At 46.7% G+C, this 15200-nt stretch overlaps 1 protein-coding gene across 23 annotated transcripts in view; it reads right to left on the reverse strand.

Annotated features, from left to right (window-relative positions):
- Positions 1-14989, reverse strand: part of CD44 (CD44 molecule (IN blood group)) — a 97763-nt gene extending 82774 nt beyond the window's left edge. For 3 of the 23 annotated variants that reach the window (XM_064288277.1, XM_064288274.1, XM_064288273.1), the window contains exon 1: positions 14762-14987. In XM_064288277.1, coding sequence (XP_064144347.1) covers positions 14762-14831 — 70 coding nt within the window. In that variant the 5' untranslated portion in view covers positions 14832-14987. Of the gene's footprint in view, positions 1-14761 lie in introns of all 23 variants that reach the window. The other 20 variants (XM_064288281.1, XM_064288275.1, XM_064288278.1 and 17 more) reach the window with 13 other exon arrangements.
- Between the last annotated feature and the right edge of the window lie 211 nt (positions 14990-15200).

The following is a 15200-nucleotide window of genomic DNA, read 5'->3' on the forward strand; positions in this document are numbered from 1 at the left end:
AAAGGGGAATGCTACCTCAGGTAATAATAGAACCTTGTAGTTTGACATTATGTGCTCCTGCCTACCAGCACAAAACACTTTCACACCAGCAGGCAAAGGTGGAGAGATCTAGGAGAGGCAGAGGGATTATTGTCCCCAGGTAGTTCACACAGCATATTGAAGCATTAGACAGATAAAGCCAATAGCCCAAGGTCACACAATTAGGCTTTGACAGGGTGGGAATTAGAGCAGAGTGGCCTAATCCCGCCCGAGGGCTATTTCTAGTAGACTCTTGATGGAGCCTTTTGTTTATACCTTGGTTCTACCTTATCTCACCTGCCCAGGTCTGCTTTTTCCCTTGGGGATGAGTGGTGGGAAACTTGAGCGACCCAGAATGAGCTGGCCAGCTGAGTTCAGAATTCAGCTGTCTTGACTTGGACTCCAGGAGCAGGACCTAGTGGGGCCAGTCCGTGGAATGCAGCCACTATTTGCATTTGGGAGGCACAGAAGAGCCCCAAGTGGCAGCTGAGAATGTAGATGCTCCAGGGCTAATAAAAGTGGTAATTAATGTGTGCACAACCCTTTCATCTTCAAAGGCTTTGCTCACATTAGCTAGTTATTCTTCCTATCACCCTCATGAGTGAGGCATCATTTTTGTCTTCACAGTTTGCAGATGGAGAAGCTGATGTGCAGAAGGGGCTCTTTGCCAGGAAGTCTGGCCCTTACTCAAACAGAGAAGATTCCCGGCTCCCAGCATCTAACTTCACTTGGGGTGATGGGAAAACAGAGTGGGAATGAATCATAAGAGAAGGCTCAAAACGGAAGAAGGCTCAAATGACTAAACTCGTCCTCTAGCTAAGAGATTGCCTTTATGCTGTTCTGGGAGGAGGTAGAGTTTATGGTGTGGCTAGCAGGCTGAATTCAAGAGTGGCTAAACTCCTAAAACACTCTACACATAGCCATCAGAAACTTAAAAAATTGAGCCTACTGCTCTACTATTGTGACACCCATGTGATACACAGGAGGCAAATGCTCCATAGTGTGCCCATGGCAGACATCACCAATGGATCACAGCACTCTCTGAGCTAGGGCTTAGCTTCCAAATCCTTCTCAGCACAGCACTCCAGGCAACCTCTTCTAATGAATGGGAAATGTTACAAGAACTGAAATCTACTTGCTATTGCAGCTTTAGGGATTGATTGGGATTCACTTAAATTGCCACCCTCCGACCTAGGCAAAGTTGCCAATGTTCTATCTTAGTGAATATTGGAGCTGGCCTGCTTCTGAACAGAGTGAGTCATGAGAACTTCAGAATCCATAGAGAAGAACTGGATCTTATAGATGGTGTCACTGTTAGTTGGTCTGTTGAGATTTGTCCAACCTCATCCTTCACTATTCTTCAACATGAACTCTTTTGTCCAAGAGGGCTGACCCCTCTTCTGACTCCAATTAAGCCATATTTATTTCCCCCTCTTTAAACTTTTGGCTCATGCTTTACCTTCCATGGGTTGCTCTCATCTCCCCTCTCTCTGTCCATCTTTTCCACACCCAGCTCATCTCAAATTCCACTTCCTCCAGGAAGCTTTCCCATTCAATTGCAGCTCATGGAGATGTCTGCTTTCTTGATTTTCTGGCAGTCAATTATATGCTGTCTTGTATAATTCTTTCACCCATTTAATTTTCTCCCACCAAACTGTAAGCTCTCTGAAGATAAGGACTAGATCTTCTACTTCCTTCACTTCTTTCCACAGTACCAACCACACAATATATATTTAATAAACTGAATTGTTGAGTTTGTCACCATTTTACAGCTGGGGAAACAGAGGCAGCCAATAAGAGAAGGGCCTTGCCTATAGTTATCCTGTGACTAAAAGGGAGAAACACTAAACCTTTGCTGGCTACATTAGGGTTCTTACTTCTAGAATGCTGGGTCTATGCAATTGGTTGGAGATATAGAACATTGAACCATATTCAGCAATCACTGAGAGCACTGCATATGACATGAGAATTGAACTCATTTGGTATTTTATTTCAAATTCTGGCCAGTGGCTTCCAGGTGAGTATGAAATGGGCATGCCCAGGATGGGCTGTGATCTGACCAAGAATTTGCAGTGCTTGATAGAAGGTCAGAACCCAGACAGGGGATTTAGCCTCTGACCCACCTTGGCAAACTACTCAGTACTGCAGTCTTAATAACTTCCTGTTTTTTCTCAAGCGAGCAAAAGCATCTCTGATTTTACGAAAAATATACTAGTGGGAGTCTGAAGGTTCTCAGTAGAAGCAGCAACTCGCCATCTCAAAGGTACACCTTGCTCGGTGTCTTGGCTGGATTGTTATTATTATTTTGTACGTTTGTGTGTTCCTCTTTGTTTCTTTTTTATTCCCATGGCTAGCCTAGTCTTCCGTAAGATACTAAAGCTCACCCTCTAGGTACTGCTTTGGCTGAATGCTGTGCTTCATTCTGCACTAATGTGTTTCAGGGTTCCCTTGAGGAAAGCTGAGAAATCCAAGGTGCTCATGGAGCTTGGAAAATGAAAGATACCATCTTTTATCTTCTTCAGGTGTTGACTTTTATGTTTGCTTAAAGCAATGTTTTTTAAAGTGCTGTTTAAAGTAAAGGGTATTTCATTCAGACCCTGCAGATAATCCCAGGACCGGACTCCTGCAGTGTTAGCTGCATGACTGAGACACATTTCTAACTTCCCTGACCTGAGCTTCTGCACCTAAGCACCTCCTAGGTGATTGAGAGGATTCAGTGGAGTACTATGGACAAAGCTTCTTGTTGCTAGGAGTCACTCTTGCCTATTGGAGTTTATAGTATAACTGGGTCCATATGTTTGTTATTGGCATGAATTAATAATTCACTTCTGACATTTAATAAAAACCAGGCATTTATCTGGCACTGCATTATAGTAATGTTATTTTTTCCATTACGTTTATGAGGCTTAAGAGTTAGTGGGCCCACAGAGTGGTAGATTTACAGAATATGAGGCCTAGGAAGAACATTATAGATTAACTAGAATCCAATCCTCTCATTTCACAGATGGAATAATGGAGGCTGATGGGGTGAAATGGTTTGTTCAGCATCACATAGTGAGCCAATGGTAGCAAGGAGCTAAATTATAATACTTTCTGTTCTTGGGTACCTTCTATGTGCTAGACATTTAGCTGTAGGGACTATGTGCTAACGATTGTTCTAGACACTTAATATGTACAACTTCCCAAGTGCACACTGCTTGTAAGTGCCAGAGAGGGGGATCAAACAGAGTCTGTCTTGTTTAATAACCCTTTACGCCTTCCACGCTTCCTTCCTACAAAGCCAAACCTCCTCACTCCCATTACACCACACTGAATTTCTGGCTATGTGGATGTCATCTTTGGTCTAAAACATTTTTTAACTGTTAACTGAAAGAAACAAACTTTTTTTTTTTTTTTAATGTACTGGCCAAGAAGTCAACATTATTTCTGTTGAGAACATCATTTTGAGGCTTGGGTTCTTTATACATAAGGCCAGGTTTGGAAATAAGTGCTGAATAGAGGCAGACAGAGGTATAGGAAAATAAGAACCCAGGGTTTCTAAAAAAAAATTAAGAGAGCTCTAGGAGCTCCAAACCTACAAACCTTGCCTGACATATGGGAATCTCAGGAAAGATACACTTGAACTGAAGAGAGTGAAGGGAAAGTTTCAGGGAGGTTTGAGGATCGATACAGAGAAGGACTGTCCCTGGGTGGTGCCAATAGGTAAGTGCCTGACTGCTAAGTGAAAGGTTGAAGGTTTGAGTTCAGCCAGAGGTGCCTCCAAAGAAGGGCATGGCAATCTACTTCTTGAAAAATCAGCTATTGAAAACCCTATGGAGCACAGCTCTACTCTAAAGCAAATGGAGTTGCCATGAGTCAAGTTGACTCGATGACAGTTAGCTTTGGTTTTACAGAGAGGCACTAGAAAAAGATCAGGTTTTTATACACCAGAAGGAAAAAAAGGATGAAAAAGAATTAGCCAGAGCTTATAAAAACCACAAAAGGTAGGTAGTGAAAATGGCATTGCTAGCTAGGTCTGGCTATTCCATTCATTTAGTCAGCCATTCAATTTTTTATTGAGCACCTACTAAAACTGGGGAACTGAGAGCTGAGACCTGGATACGAAAATGTTCACAAGGCATGTACTTTTCCCTAAGGAGCTTATATGCTCACCAGAGAAAGAGAACAAATAACTGTAACACATTCCTTGAACTTTCTCTTTGTAAATGGAGATATTCCTGCAAGTTCTCTCTCTCTTTTTTTTTTTTTTTAATGAATTATCAGGAGAAAAAACTAATAAACAATAGGAGAAGTAAAAGTCATTTAGAGAAGTCTAGACCTGACCACTAAGGCTGGTATTATAAAAACAGCCAACGCCCCTCAGAGAATCGATGACAAAGACAAAATTTGGAGCAGAAGATTTCTATGGCAGCTCGACTTCCTTCTTCAAATGCCAGTCTGTGTCCATACGACCAGGACTTTTGTGGGCTACCTGAACCCATGTCGGCCTCTGGCAGGGAAGCAAGAGCCCTGTAAGTCACTGGGGGGCTGCAGTGCTGACTCAGTGACATCGGCTGTGCTCCTTCAGGCTGTAAGACAGTGCTCAGCATTGCCGGACTCTATTTTTTGACCTGGACATGCTCGGTAATGGCAACACTGTCACTGGCATATTGTAGATACTCATTAATATTTTTGGAGTGTTTGAATACCGGGGTCAAGAACCTGAGCAGAAACAACCTTCTAGGCCAAAGGCAGTAGATCAGGAACTGGGTACATGGAACTGTTAGTTTCTCCCTGGAATCCTAATTTGCATAATAGTAAGCATTTGTAAGGAGGCTTTACAATCATCACTCTAACATCTTGGCTGGTTCTGCCGGAGAAAAAAAGTAGAAGATGCTGCCTACTTCCATGACTGGTGTGTGAGTCCTTCTATGAGGCACTGCAGACCTGAGCTAAGTGCAAAGGGGTGCACTGAGGTGGAATCAGATGGGGAATTTGTGATGACCCCACCTCAAGGCCACTTGCCTGGATCTTTCCAGTACAGACTGAGTGAGATGTCTCCAGGGGGCTTAACCTCTTCCCTTCCGTGGGTGGCTTGTTTCTCAGCCAGGGGCACCTAGAGGAAACTTTCGTGATGTGACAGTCACCTGCTGGGCCAGAAGCCTGGTCATCTGGTTTGGGCTCAGGCTGGAAGAATGGCTGCACTGCCTTCTAGGTTTTACTAAATTCCTTGTGCCCAGGATGAGGGTAGACTGACTGTCAGTGGCTTCCTCTCTCACCCATTCTAGCTGGTACAGACAAGGCCCTGGAATCAAGGACGCTTCCCAGAACCAGAACTAATTGTCATTGAGTCAATTCTAGCTCATGACAACCCCATGTGTGTCCGAGTAGAACTGTGTTCCACTGAGTTTTCAATAGCTGATTATTTAGAAGTAACTCTCCAAGCTTTTCTTCTGAGGTGACTCTGGGTGAACTCCAACCTCCAATCTTTGTGTTACCAGCCAAGCACATTAACTATTGGCACCACCCATGGACTGTTAGCTGAAGGCAAATATTGTGCTGCTAGTTGATTGGCTCATTTCTCAGGTTCGTCTAATCACAAGCCAGAATCCAAGATAATGACAAAATACCAGTCAGAACTCTTCACCTTTCACTTCACAAACAATGAAGTGATGATAAACAATCAACTCAATTCACCATCCCTTTCAGTCCTATCCTTCCCCAACTTCCTATCACACAGAAAAGAGCAGAGCTTCCATTCAGGGTTGGAATGAATGAGCTGCTTAGGGTATGACTGGGAAGAAGTTTCAGTTACAACTTCTTTCTCCTTCATTTTTACAATTCCATACCCCTCCTATGATGTAATATTTAAAAAGGGGAGACAAAAGCAGCTCTGTGGGTGTTATGACTCTACCCACAACCAGACGGCATTTATGAAAACAACCAGAGCACTAAGAAGCATAATCATTAGGGTTTCCGGGTATTTTGACACCTTAATGTACCAAAATAAGCACTGGAATGTAGTGATGAAGACTATGGACTCTCGAGGCAGACTTTCTGGGTTCGAATCCCAGATCCATCACTTACAAGATGTGTGGCCTTGGCAGGTTACTTTAATTCTCTGTGGCTCAGTTTCCTCATATGTAAAAGAGGGAAAATTCATAGCAGTTCCTTCCTAAGGTTAATGTATGGATGAAATGACTTAATGCAGAACAATTAGAACAGTGCTGGCCCATAGCACTATGTAAGTATTTGCGATTATTACTAACAGTGGTAATGGTATCTCAAAAACATATAACTAGCTGCCAAAAAAGCAAGAAAAATAGGCACATGAGCTCTAACTCTCAAAAATCCTTGTGGGGAAGAAAAACCAACTTTCAGGCCCCTCCAAAGGAGGTTTGTAATGACACCACAGAAAATGCTTGAAATTACAGCCCTGTGTAAATAATCTCTCTTTCCCCTTGAGTTTTGCAATTAACCTTTACTCTTAAAAACTGAAGATTCTAGGAAGGTTTTTGGAGCCTGAATTTTGCAAATCACCTCCTTGGGTGACTCAGCCCCTCTCCACCCACCTGGGATCTGAGCAGAAATGCCATGACCTATCTGCCTATACTTGCACTAAGGAGGGACATTTGCCTGAGGAGGACACACCCAGACAGCCAGTGCACCCCAAAATCAGGGAGCTCTGGCTCTGTGAGATTTGGTCACCTCCACAACACCCATCCCCTCATTCTTTGTCTGACTCCCTGTCTTCGGGTCCCACAGGAGAGAAGACGCAGGGGAAGGTGGTATCTGCCCCAGTTGTGGGCAATTCCAGACTTGGCAAGTGAACTCTGTGGAGAGGTGACACAGTTTGCAGCTGCCAATACTCCTGGTCAGTTGTCCGGCTGCCCTGGAGACTTGCCCCTTTAGGAGCTACAGAAGCACCTGGTTGATGGTAACTTGCTAATGACCCAAATAGACCCACGGGGAAGGCAAGAGTATTCTGGGAAGAGCCTCTGCTTCTCTACTGGGGGCAGCCCTTCCAGAGGCAGGTGTGGGAGAGGCGGGGTATGGGCCTCTCACCTCAGGATTCCAACCTCAGATCACATCTTCAAAATAACTAGACCTCCAAGCAGAATGCTGCTGGGGAAGATTTTATTTCGAGGCTTAAATTTGAGAGTTGGTATCAACATCCCACCTGGCTCCCACTCCCTTCTCAGCCCAAGTGTCTAGTAACCCTGTCCTTAGACAAACATCCCCGGCCACAGCAAGCAGCCGCCAAAGCCACAAACTGACTGGTGAACTCTCTGTTTGGGCAGACCAAACATCAGCCCTGTGGTGGGCAGCTGGTCAACCAAGCACTCTCCTCAGCCCTGCTCCAACCAAAACAACTATCACCACTGTTTTTCTGAATGCGTCAAGGTGTTTGCATCTTAGCTACACTGTCCAGCATGTTTCCATATATGTAAATATAGTTATCTCTATATTCAGGATATTTATGTTAGTTCAACAAACAGCTACTAGTAATGACTATGGGCCAACACTAGAATCTGGAACCACAGAAATGAGTAAGATACGATCTCTGACGTCAGGGGGCTGCCACGGTGTTGCATAAGATAGATAAGAGATGTTGTTGTAGTTGTTTCCTTTGAGGGATGTGAAAGTCCTTAGCACTCCTTGGCACCACCAGCTTGCAACAAAAGAGGGAAAGACCTACCTGCATGATTTTACTGTGAAGCACTAGGGCTGGTTAGCTGGGACTTACAGGAACTAATGCCACAGTGCCAGGGATGAAGTTATGGGGAGGGCAAAAATCTACTAGACCTGGAATTCTTAATTGGGGCTGATTTTGTCCCACAGAGGACACTTGGCAATGTCTGAAGTCCTCTTTGATTGTCACAACTGGAGAGGGGACTGCTACTGGCATCCAGTGGGTGGAGACCAGGGATGCTGCTAAATATCTCACAACACACAAGACAGACTTTCCCCACTTCCTGCCAACAAAGAATTATCCAGTCCAAATGTCCATCATGCCAAGGTTGAGAAACCTTATATTCGGGGGCAAGGACTGTGTCCTCCTGATAATTGACTTTCTAGTGCCTATCTACTGGTGCCCTGGGTAGGCAGTATGAATAAATTGTCTAGTTGGTTAACTTGTCAGAGAGAGGGTAAATGAATAGCAGGGCTAACAGAAATATACACATCCCTTTCTCATTCCTCTTCTTCCTGGATTCCAATCCTAGCTCATCTGCACTTCCACCTCCTCTTTGATGCCCTCATTGATTGTTCCAGTTCTCCTTGCTTCTCCTCGGCTCTGCAATGGTATTGTATTGCCTTACGGTCTAAGTTGGCCAGGCTGTCTCTCAAATGCACTGTGCTATGCTTGTAGAGCCACAAGTTCCTTGAATATAAGGCCCACATCTCATACTTTTAATCCCCCTGTAGTACCCAACAGAGTGTGGGGCCCACAGAAGTTATAAATGCTTGGTGATTGACAGCAATATTTATGTTATGTATAGATACACGCATTTAGATGCATATTTACTCACAAACTCACAACTTGTCTATGTCCACATCTAACAGGCAAGGATCATATATACAGCTTTTCCTGATACTTCATGTATGGGAATGATCAAGAATTAGAAAGCCAAGGAATATAGGATATTTCCCCCTACAGTACATGTTTTCTGAGCCAAACATCAATTTAGTCTGACACTAAGCTTTTGACTTCTAATCACACGAAGTCATGCGATTGATTTGTAGAAAAATACATACACATTTAGTCAACATATATGCTGTGTGCCCATTGGTACAGTATTTGCTGGCTTTCCCAGAAAATCCAGAATGCACAATCAGTATATCCATGCTAAGCCAGGCTTCAAGACACCCCTTCCATTACACTGGCAAATCTGGCTGGCTTCCCAAACCCCCGTTAGCCAGATTTCGGGTGAGGTGTGTGAGCACATTTTAAGAAAAAATTCATACTGTCAAGTGAGTAGACCATGAGGTTCAAATATAAGGTAGAAAGCACTAGCTTGCCCTAGTAATTCTAAAGAACACTTGCGTCCTTCACATTCAAGCAAGGGCACAAAGGAAATTGAGTCATTGGCTTTTCACTGTGCAAATCCCCAGAATTTCTCGCTGAGGCAGAAAAGATCCCCTTTGAAAACTACCCTTTGCCAGGCACCATCAGCCACCTGCTTCGGCTCATTCTTTCACAAGTGTCACTTCCCCTTCCGGCTCTGCGTGGAGTTGGCTCCAACGGAGGGGCTGGGGAAACACAACTGTAGCCGGTATCTCAGTATCTCTGCCTGGCCCCAGCCCAGATGAACTGCTGGGGAGGCCCAGCTTAACTCCCACCAGCTCCTCTCTGTCAGGGGAACCCAGCCTGGTGCCTTCGGACACCACAGGCTGATATGAAACCTCACTTGAGTGGCCACGTTTCCCCTAGAGTTCCACATTAAGTTTCATTTCAAGATCTTTGACTTTTGTCAAGACCTCACTGGGGGCACAAACACTCTGCTAAATACTACGTGACTCCCATAAGCACTTGATGAGGGGGGTTTTCGGCGTGGATGCACCTGAAATGCCTGCAGGGTCAGTGTGAGAGACTCGGCAGGACCCATTTCCTAATTTTCAGGCAGAGGGCACTGCCCTGACTTGTCTGTTAGACAAGGAACAGCCTCTCCCTTTTCTCCAAACTTGCAAATGAGAGCATGTCTGCAAGGGCAGCGAGAGTCTGATAAGGGAATTGACTTATTTTAGTCACAAATAACTAGGTTGGCATCTCGGACAGCTGCGACCACACCTGGGAGAGATAGCTCAGGGCAGAGCGGGACAGCTAAGAATCCACAGCCTGCCTGGGGGAGAAAGAAGCCACTCACATCTGGCTTCACCTTTGCTGGATGCAGGGGACAGGGAGAGGTGGGAGAATGACCAGCAGTTTCTAAATAGGCAGAGTAATGAATTGAAGGGGTGTAGACATTGGAGTCTGACAGACATAGGTGGGGACCCCAGCTCCACCACTTACTAGCTATGTGCCCTTGGGCAAATTATGCCACTGCTCTAACATTTCATTTCTTTATCTACAAAAATGGAATTAAAAGAGTACTAAAGGTCTGCCCCCTTTGCTATAAGACTAGAACTGGATGGTGCCTGGCTACCATTTCTGAACATTTTGATCAAAGCTTCTATGAAAGAATCCTCATCAAAAGGGGGGAAATACAGAACAGAATTTCAAATTCTTATAGAATCCAGACTTCCTAGAGCCATGGGGGCTGCATGAACCCCTGAAACTATTGCCCTGAGATCATCTTTAAACATTAAATCAAAAATATCCCCTGAAGTCTTCTTAAAACCAAATAATAATTTAGCTCAACTACTAGAGAATTTTTTTTTTTTTACTAGAGAATGTCGGCCTTGAGCATTGTGCTTTTTTAAGACCCATCTATACGGGATCAAACTGACAACAGCAACTTGAAAGATTAGACAGGAACCTTAGGGGGCAGTGAGTTTATGTTAATAGGAGAGGAAGAAATTCAGAAATTGAGGGTGAGGAATGGTTGCACAACTTGATGAATATAATCAGCTTCACTGAGTTGTACCTGCAGAAATTGCTGAATTGATACATGTGCTGCTGTGTATATTCTCAACGACAACAACCACGAATAAATTATATAAAAAAGAAAAAAGAATATTAAAGGCATATGGCTGTTGTGAGGCTTATATAACTTATGCTAACCCTTTGGCCTAATGTCTGGCATATACCAGGTGCTGAGTAAGTGGTATTTACCATCTCCCAGGAACAGAGGACCCTGCTGTGGCACATAAACATGATGGTGCAGTGGTAGAGTTGAGCTTCTAGAATGGGGGTATTCCTAATTTCAAGGAACTCAGTAATGTCCCAGGAGGCACTGAAAGCCCCAGAACAACACAGAGAATCTTCCTCAAGCTTAATGGCAAGCTCAGTGCTTAATGGTAGGAAATATATATCCTTATTCTTATACTGAGGACAGTGGCGACTCAGTGGTAGAATTCGCACCTTCCACGAGGGAGACCAGATTTTGAGTCCTGGCCAATGCACCTCATTCCAAGCCACCACCTGCCTGTCAGCGGAGGCTTGCATGTCGCTATGATGCTGGACAGGTTTCAGAGGGGCTTCCAGGCTAAGATGGACTAGGAAAAGAGGCCCGATGATCTAAACCAAAACCAAAACCAAACCCAGTGGCGTCGAGTCGATTCTGACTCATAGTGACCCTATAAGACAGGGTAGAACTGCCCCATAGAGTTTCCAAGGAGCGCCTGGAGGATTTGAACTGCCGGCACTTTGGTTAGCAGCTGTAGCACTTAACCACTACACCACTAGGGTTTCCGCCTGAGGATCTACTTCTGAGAAATCAGCCAATGAAAGCCCTGTGGATCACAACAATCCGATTCCATTGAACATTGAGTCACCATGAGTCAGCTAACAACATTAAATCCAAACTGGCTATATTGTGGAGTAAAATGCTTGTGTGTTATGAGGGCTTAGGGTAATGTTTAAGATGTGAAACAGACCTTGTTACACTGGTAGACCACACCCTCCCTACCTACTGCAGAAGTTGAGGGTAGGGGCTCATTACCATCCTTCTGACTGAGAGGGCTATTTCAGAGACTCAGCATATAGAAAGAGCCCTGCCCTCAAATCAGGAGATGTGGGTCTCCTCTCTGAGAGAGAGGAAGTGCTTCTCCCTCTCTTTCAGTACCTCTTTCCTCCTCAGTAAAAAGAAGAGGGTTTTCTAACTGATCTTTGGACTCCTCTCTGAGTTTGATAATGAGTCAGGAAATATTTCTTGAATGACTAGAAGAGGATCGATCATAAGCTAATAATTTCATGCTGTCCAGCATCCCTTCCTATGTAGGTTGACTTGCAAGAAAATAGAACCATTCCCTACTGGCTGCCAGCCTCAAACACACCTACACGGCACAGTGCCTTGGCAGGAAATAGATGCCCAATGTGTGTCTGGGGAAAAACCGAAGTACTTAACGCTAACCTCAGCAGTGATGGAAATGTGCCTCCTTGCTTCTTCACCTGGGAAAATACATTCAAAGTTCTAATGTCCAGCAAGACGAGGAGTCTTTAAGGGTCAATGGGAGCAAAAGATTCATACTAGCCCCACTGCCCAGGACTCTCAGCTGCACCCCTCTTTCTCAACACCAAGGGGCGCAATTTCCAGCAATGGCCTCATGCTCACAGAGGGAAGGAGACATGCGCAGGGAGGGCCTATGTCTAACTCCAGGACAGCTCAACCCCTGCCTTCTTCCCAGGGCAACTTTCCTCCCCCCGAATAGGACACCTGGTTCAAGACACCTGCTCTCCAACTGTCAGAGTTTCTGCGTCCAATGTTGCTTAACAACAGTTGGCCATTTCTCCACATTTTACTTTCCAATAAAGAGATTGGACCCTTTATTCCCCCTTAAAGCCAGCCTTGCCCTTTCCAACATTTCCTCATTGTCTTCTATAGCTCACTATTCCCCATGATGGGGCAACAACAGCATCTTTCCTTCCTCCCTCCTCTTTCTCTTTTCCCCTCTACCTGCCTAGCCCCAAGCCCTGGCTTAAAGCATGTCTCCTTGCCAAGTCTCAGTTCCTTCCAAACAACTTCACAAGCACGTGACAGTCAGGGCAGAGGCAGTTATTGCTACTAGCACGTCATTGTGCTTCCAAATGATGCTGCCCAAAGAGACCACGGAAACCCAGGACAGGAGGAGCCTGCTGATCCCTGGGAGAACCTCTAGGGTCAGGCTGGTTCCAAATATTTGGAAGTGGGCCCTTTAGAAATATCATAGAGACAGGGTGAAAGAGTCAGAATCTTCAGAGACAAAGCCCAAGACTTCACTGGTAGTTAACCTGTAAACAAGCTTCCCTGGAGGCCATGGGGAAACCACCAGGGTGGTCGTCTTTGCAGCCAGGCCCAGGACCCTCCCCGCAGTCTCCCCTCTTCTTTCCCATCTTGAACATTCCTCCCTCTCAAGGGCTGGGTGGTGCTCTAGTTCCCTTCTGAAACCTGCTGTAAGGCTTCTAGTCCAATACAACCTCTCCTTCCCCCAAATCCTTTCCAAGTTGTCCTTCTCACACAACCTAACATATTCCAGCTAAGCACAGCCTTTGGAACTCAATGGACCTGAGTTCAAATCCAGACCACTACTTGTGGCTGTGTGAATGCACACGAGTCACTTAACCTTTCTGAGCCTCGGTTTCCTCCAAGCATTAAAAACTTCTCATCGGGTCATTGTGAGGCCTGCTGTTACCTCTGCTACCATTACATATTTCTGTTTCGGGAAACCGAATCCTGACTCCCCACCTATCTTCAGTCTAAAGTACCCAGGCGAGAATATGTCTTTTACCTTCTTGGTACTCCTAGAACTGGGTTTAATAAATGCTTGCTGAGTAGAATTAGCCATAGGCTGAGCTGTCTCAATGACCCAGCTGGCACTTCTTAAAAGAAAAATTAATTTTGCTAGCGATAAGCAAATCAGCCATATAATTATCTGTACATACACAGACAAAGAAAGGGAACGCTTGCTTCGAGTTCAGCTGGGCTGGGCTACCTCACATGCGCAGCACCTCCCCTCCACACCCCTGAAAGGCACAGCCCCTGTTTGGACGGGACATTGGCAGCCCCAGCTCCAGGGTCACAGATGTCATCCTGAGGTCCAGGCTCCCCTCTGGCCCACTGAGGCTCATATCCCTGGCCTGGGAATGCGAGCCATATTTCTGTTTGGATTTCCCCAAACTGTCTGCCAGTAACAGGAGGCTGCAAGGATTGAATAGCTCCAGGCTTTCAGTCTATGTCTCTCCTACTCACACTCCCTGCCCCAGGCTGGCACCACTATCCAGAACCTCTTTGCGAAGCTAGTTCAAGTTCCCACAAGCACTAGACATGCACTGACTGGAGCTGACTGTAAGAGCTTTGGAGCCCAGGCACAGTCATGAGTGATAGAGACCCAGGACCCTTTTCTGGAAAGCTCATTGCCAGCAGCTCTCACAGGCGTGACTGGGACCACCTTGCCAACAGCCCCTGCTTCTGACCCAGCCCCTAAACTGTCTTTGCCTCAGTCTCTGCCCCCAACTTGCCTCTAACCCAGTCCCTGCCCCTGCCTCAGCCCCTGCCCCACCCAGCCCTTGTCCTGCCTTTGCCTCAGTCTCTGCCCCGGCCTACTCCAGCCCCTGCCCTGCCCCAGCCCCTGCCCCAGCCCCTGCCCCAGACCCTGCCTCAGCCCCTGCCTCAGCCCCTACCCCAGCCCCTAGCCCTGCCCCTACCCCTATCCCTGCCCCAGCCCTTGCCCCAGCCCCATCCCTGCCCCTGCCCCTGCCCCAGCCCCAGCCCCTGCCCCTGCCGCTACCCCAGTCCCTGCTCTGCCCCAGCCAGGTCTGGGCTTCCAGCGCCCTTGGGCACAGAAGCCTGTTAGTCCAGACACCGGCTGCGCGTCCAAGACTACAGTTACTTTCTGCCATGTGCTCCGCGCTCTAGAGACCTCACCCAAAACTACGCGCCGGCAGCCTGCCCGGCCAACTTTCTTCTTTCTTTCCCTTTTCCCTCCAACAAAACTATGCTTCCCACCAACAAATTCGCCAACCAATAGTTTAGCGCAAATTTCAGCCCAGTTTATCTTAACCAAATCCAAGTCGCTCGCCGCCCACTTGACTCAGGTTCCCAGGGCCAACTCTGCCAGTGGGGCTGCTGTGCGTCCCGGGCACTCCTGGCACCCCTTCCCGCAGTCCCACTCAACGGGCACTCACCGATGTGCTGCGCTAGGCTTAGCTGCACGAGGCAGAGTCCCCAGGCTGCGCGCCACCAAAGCTTGTCCATGGTATCCGGGCAAAGGGGAGAGCGAGTGAGCAGAGCTGGAGGGTCCCGGGGCGAAGGGCGGGGGCCGGCGGAGGACAGGGCAAGGAGGGCGGCCGGAACCTGTCAGAGGCTGGGGTCTGGCTGGGCAATGAGGCCGCCTCGCAAATTGGCTGCAGTTTTTATTCGAGGGTTGAAAGAATGACCTAAGAGGGAGGGAGCGAGAGAAGGACACACCCAAGGGGGCTGTGACTAAGCAGCCGGCAAAGGTTTAAAGTCATACCAGCCCTCCTCTGAGCTACCCCCTTGCCCCCGCGGCGTTCTTTACAGAGACTGTCAACCAGGGCTCCTTCGGCCCTGGGGGTCCAGGCCCTCCCAGCGCCCGCCAGCCCG

The sequence above is a fragment of the Loxodonta africana genome, chromosome 7 (assembly GCF_030014295.1).
Source record: "Loxodonta africana isolate mLoxAfr1 chromosome 7, mLoxAfr1.hap2, whole genome shotgun sequence".
Classification (NCBI taxonomy): Eukaryota; Metazoa; Chordata; class Mammalia; order Proboscidea; family Elephantidae; genus Loxodonta; species Loxodonta africana.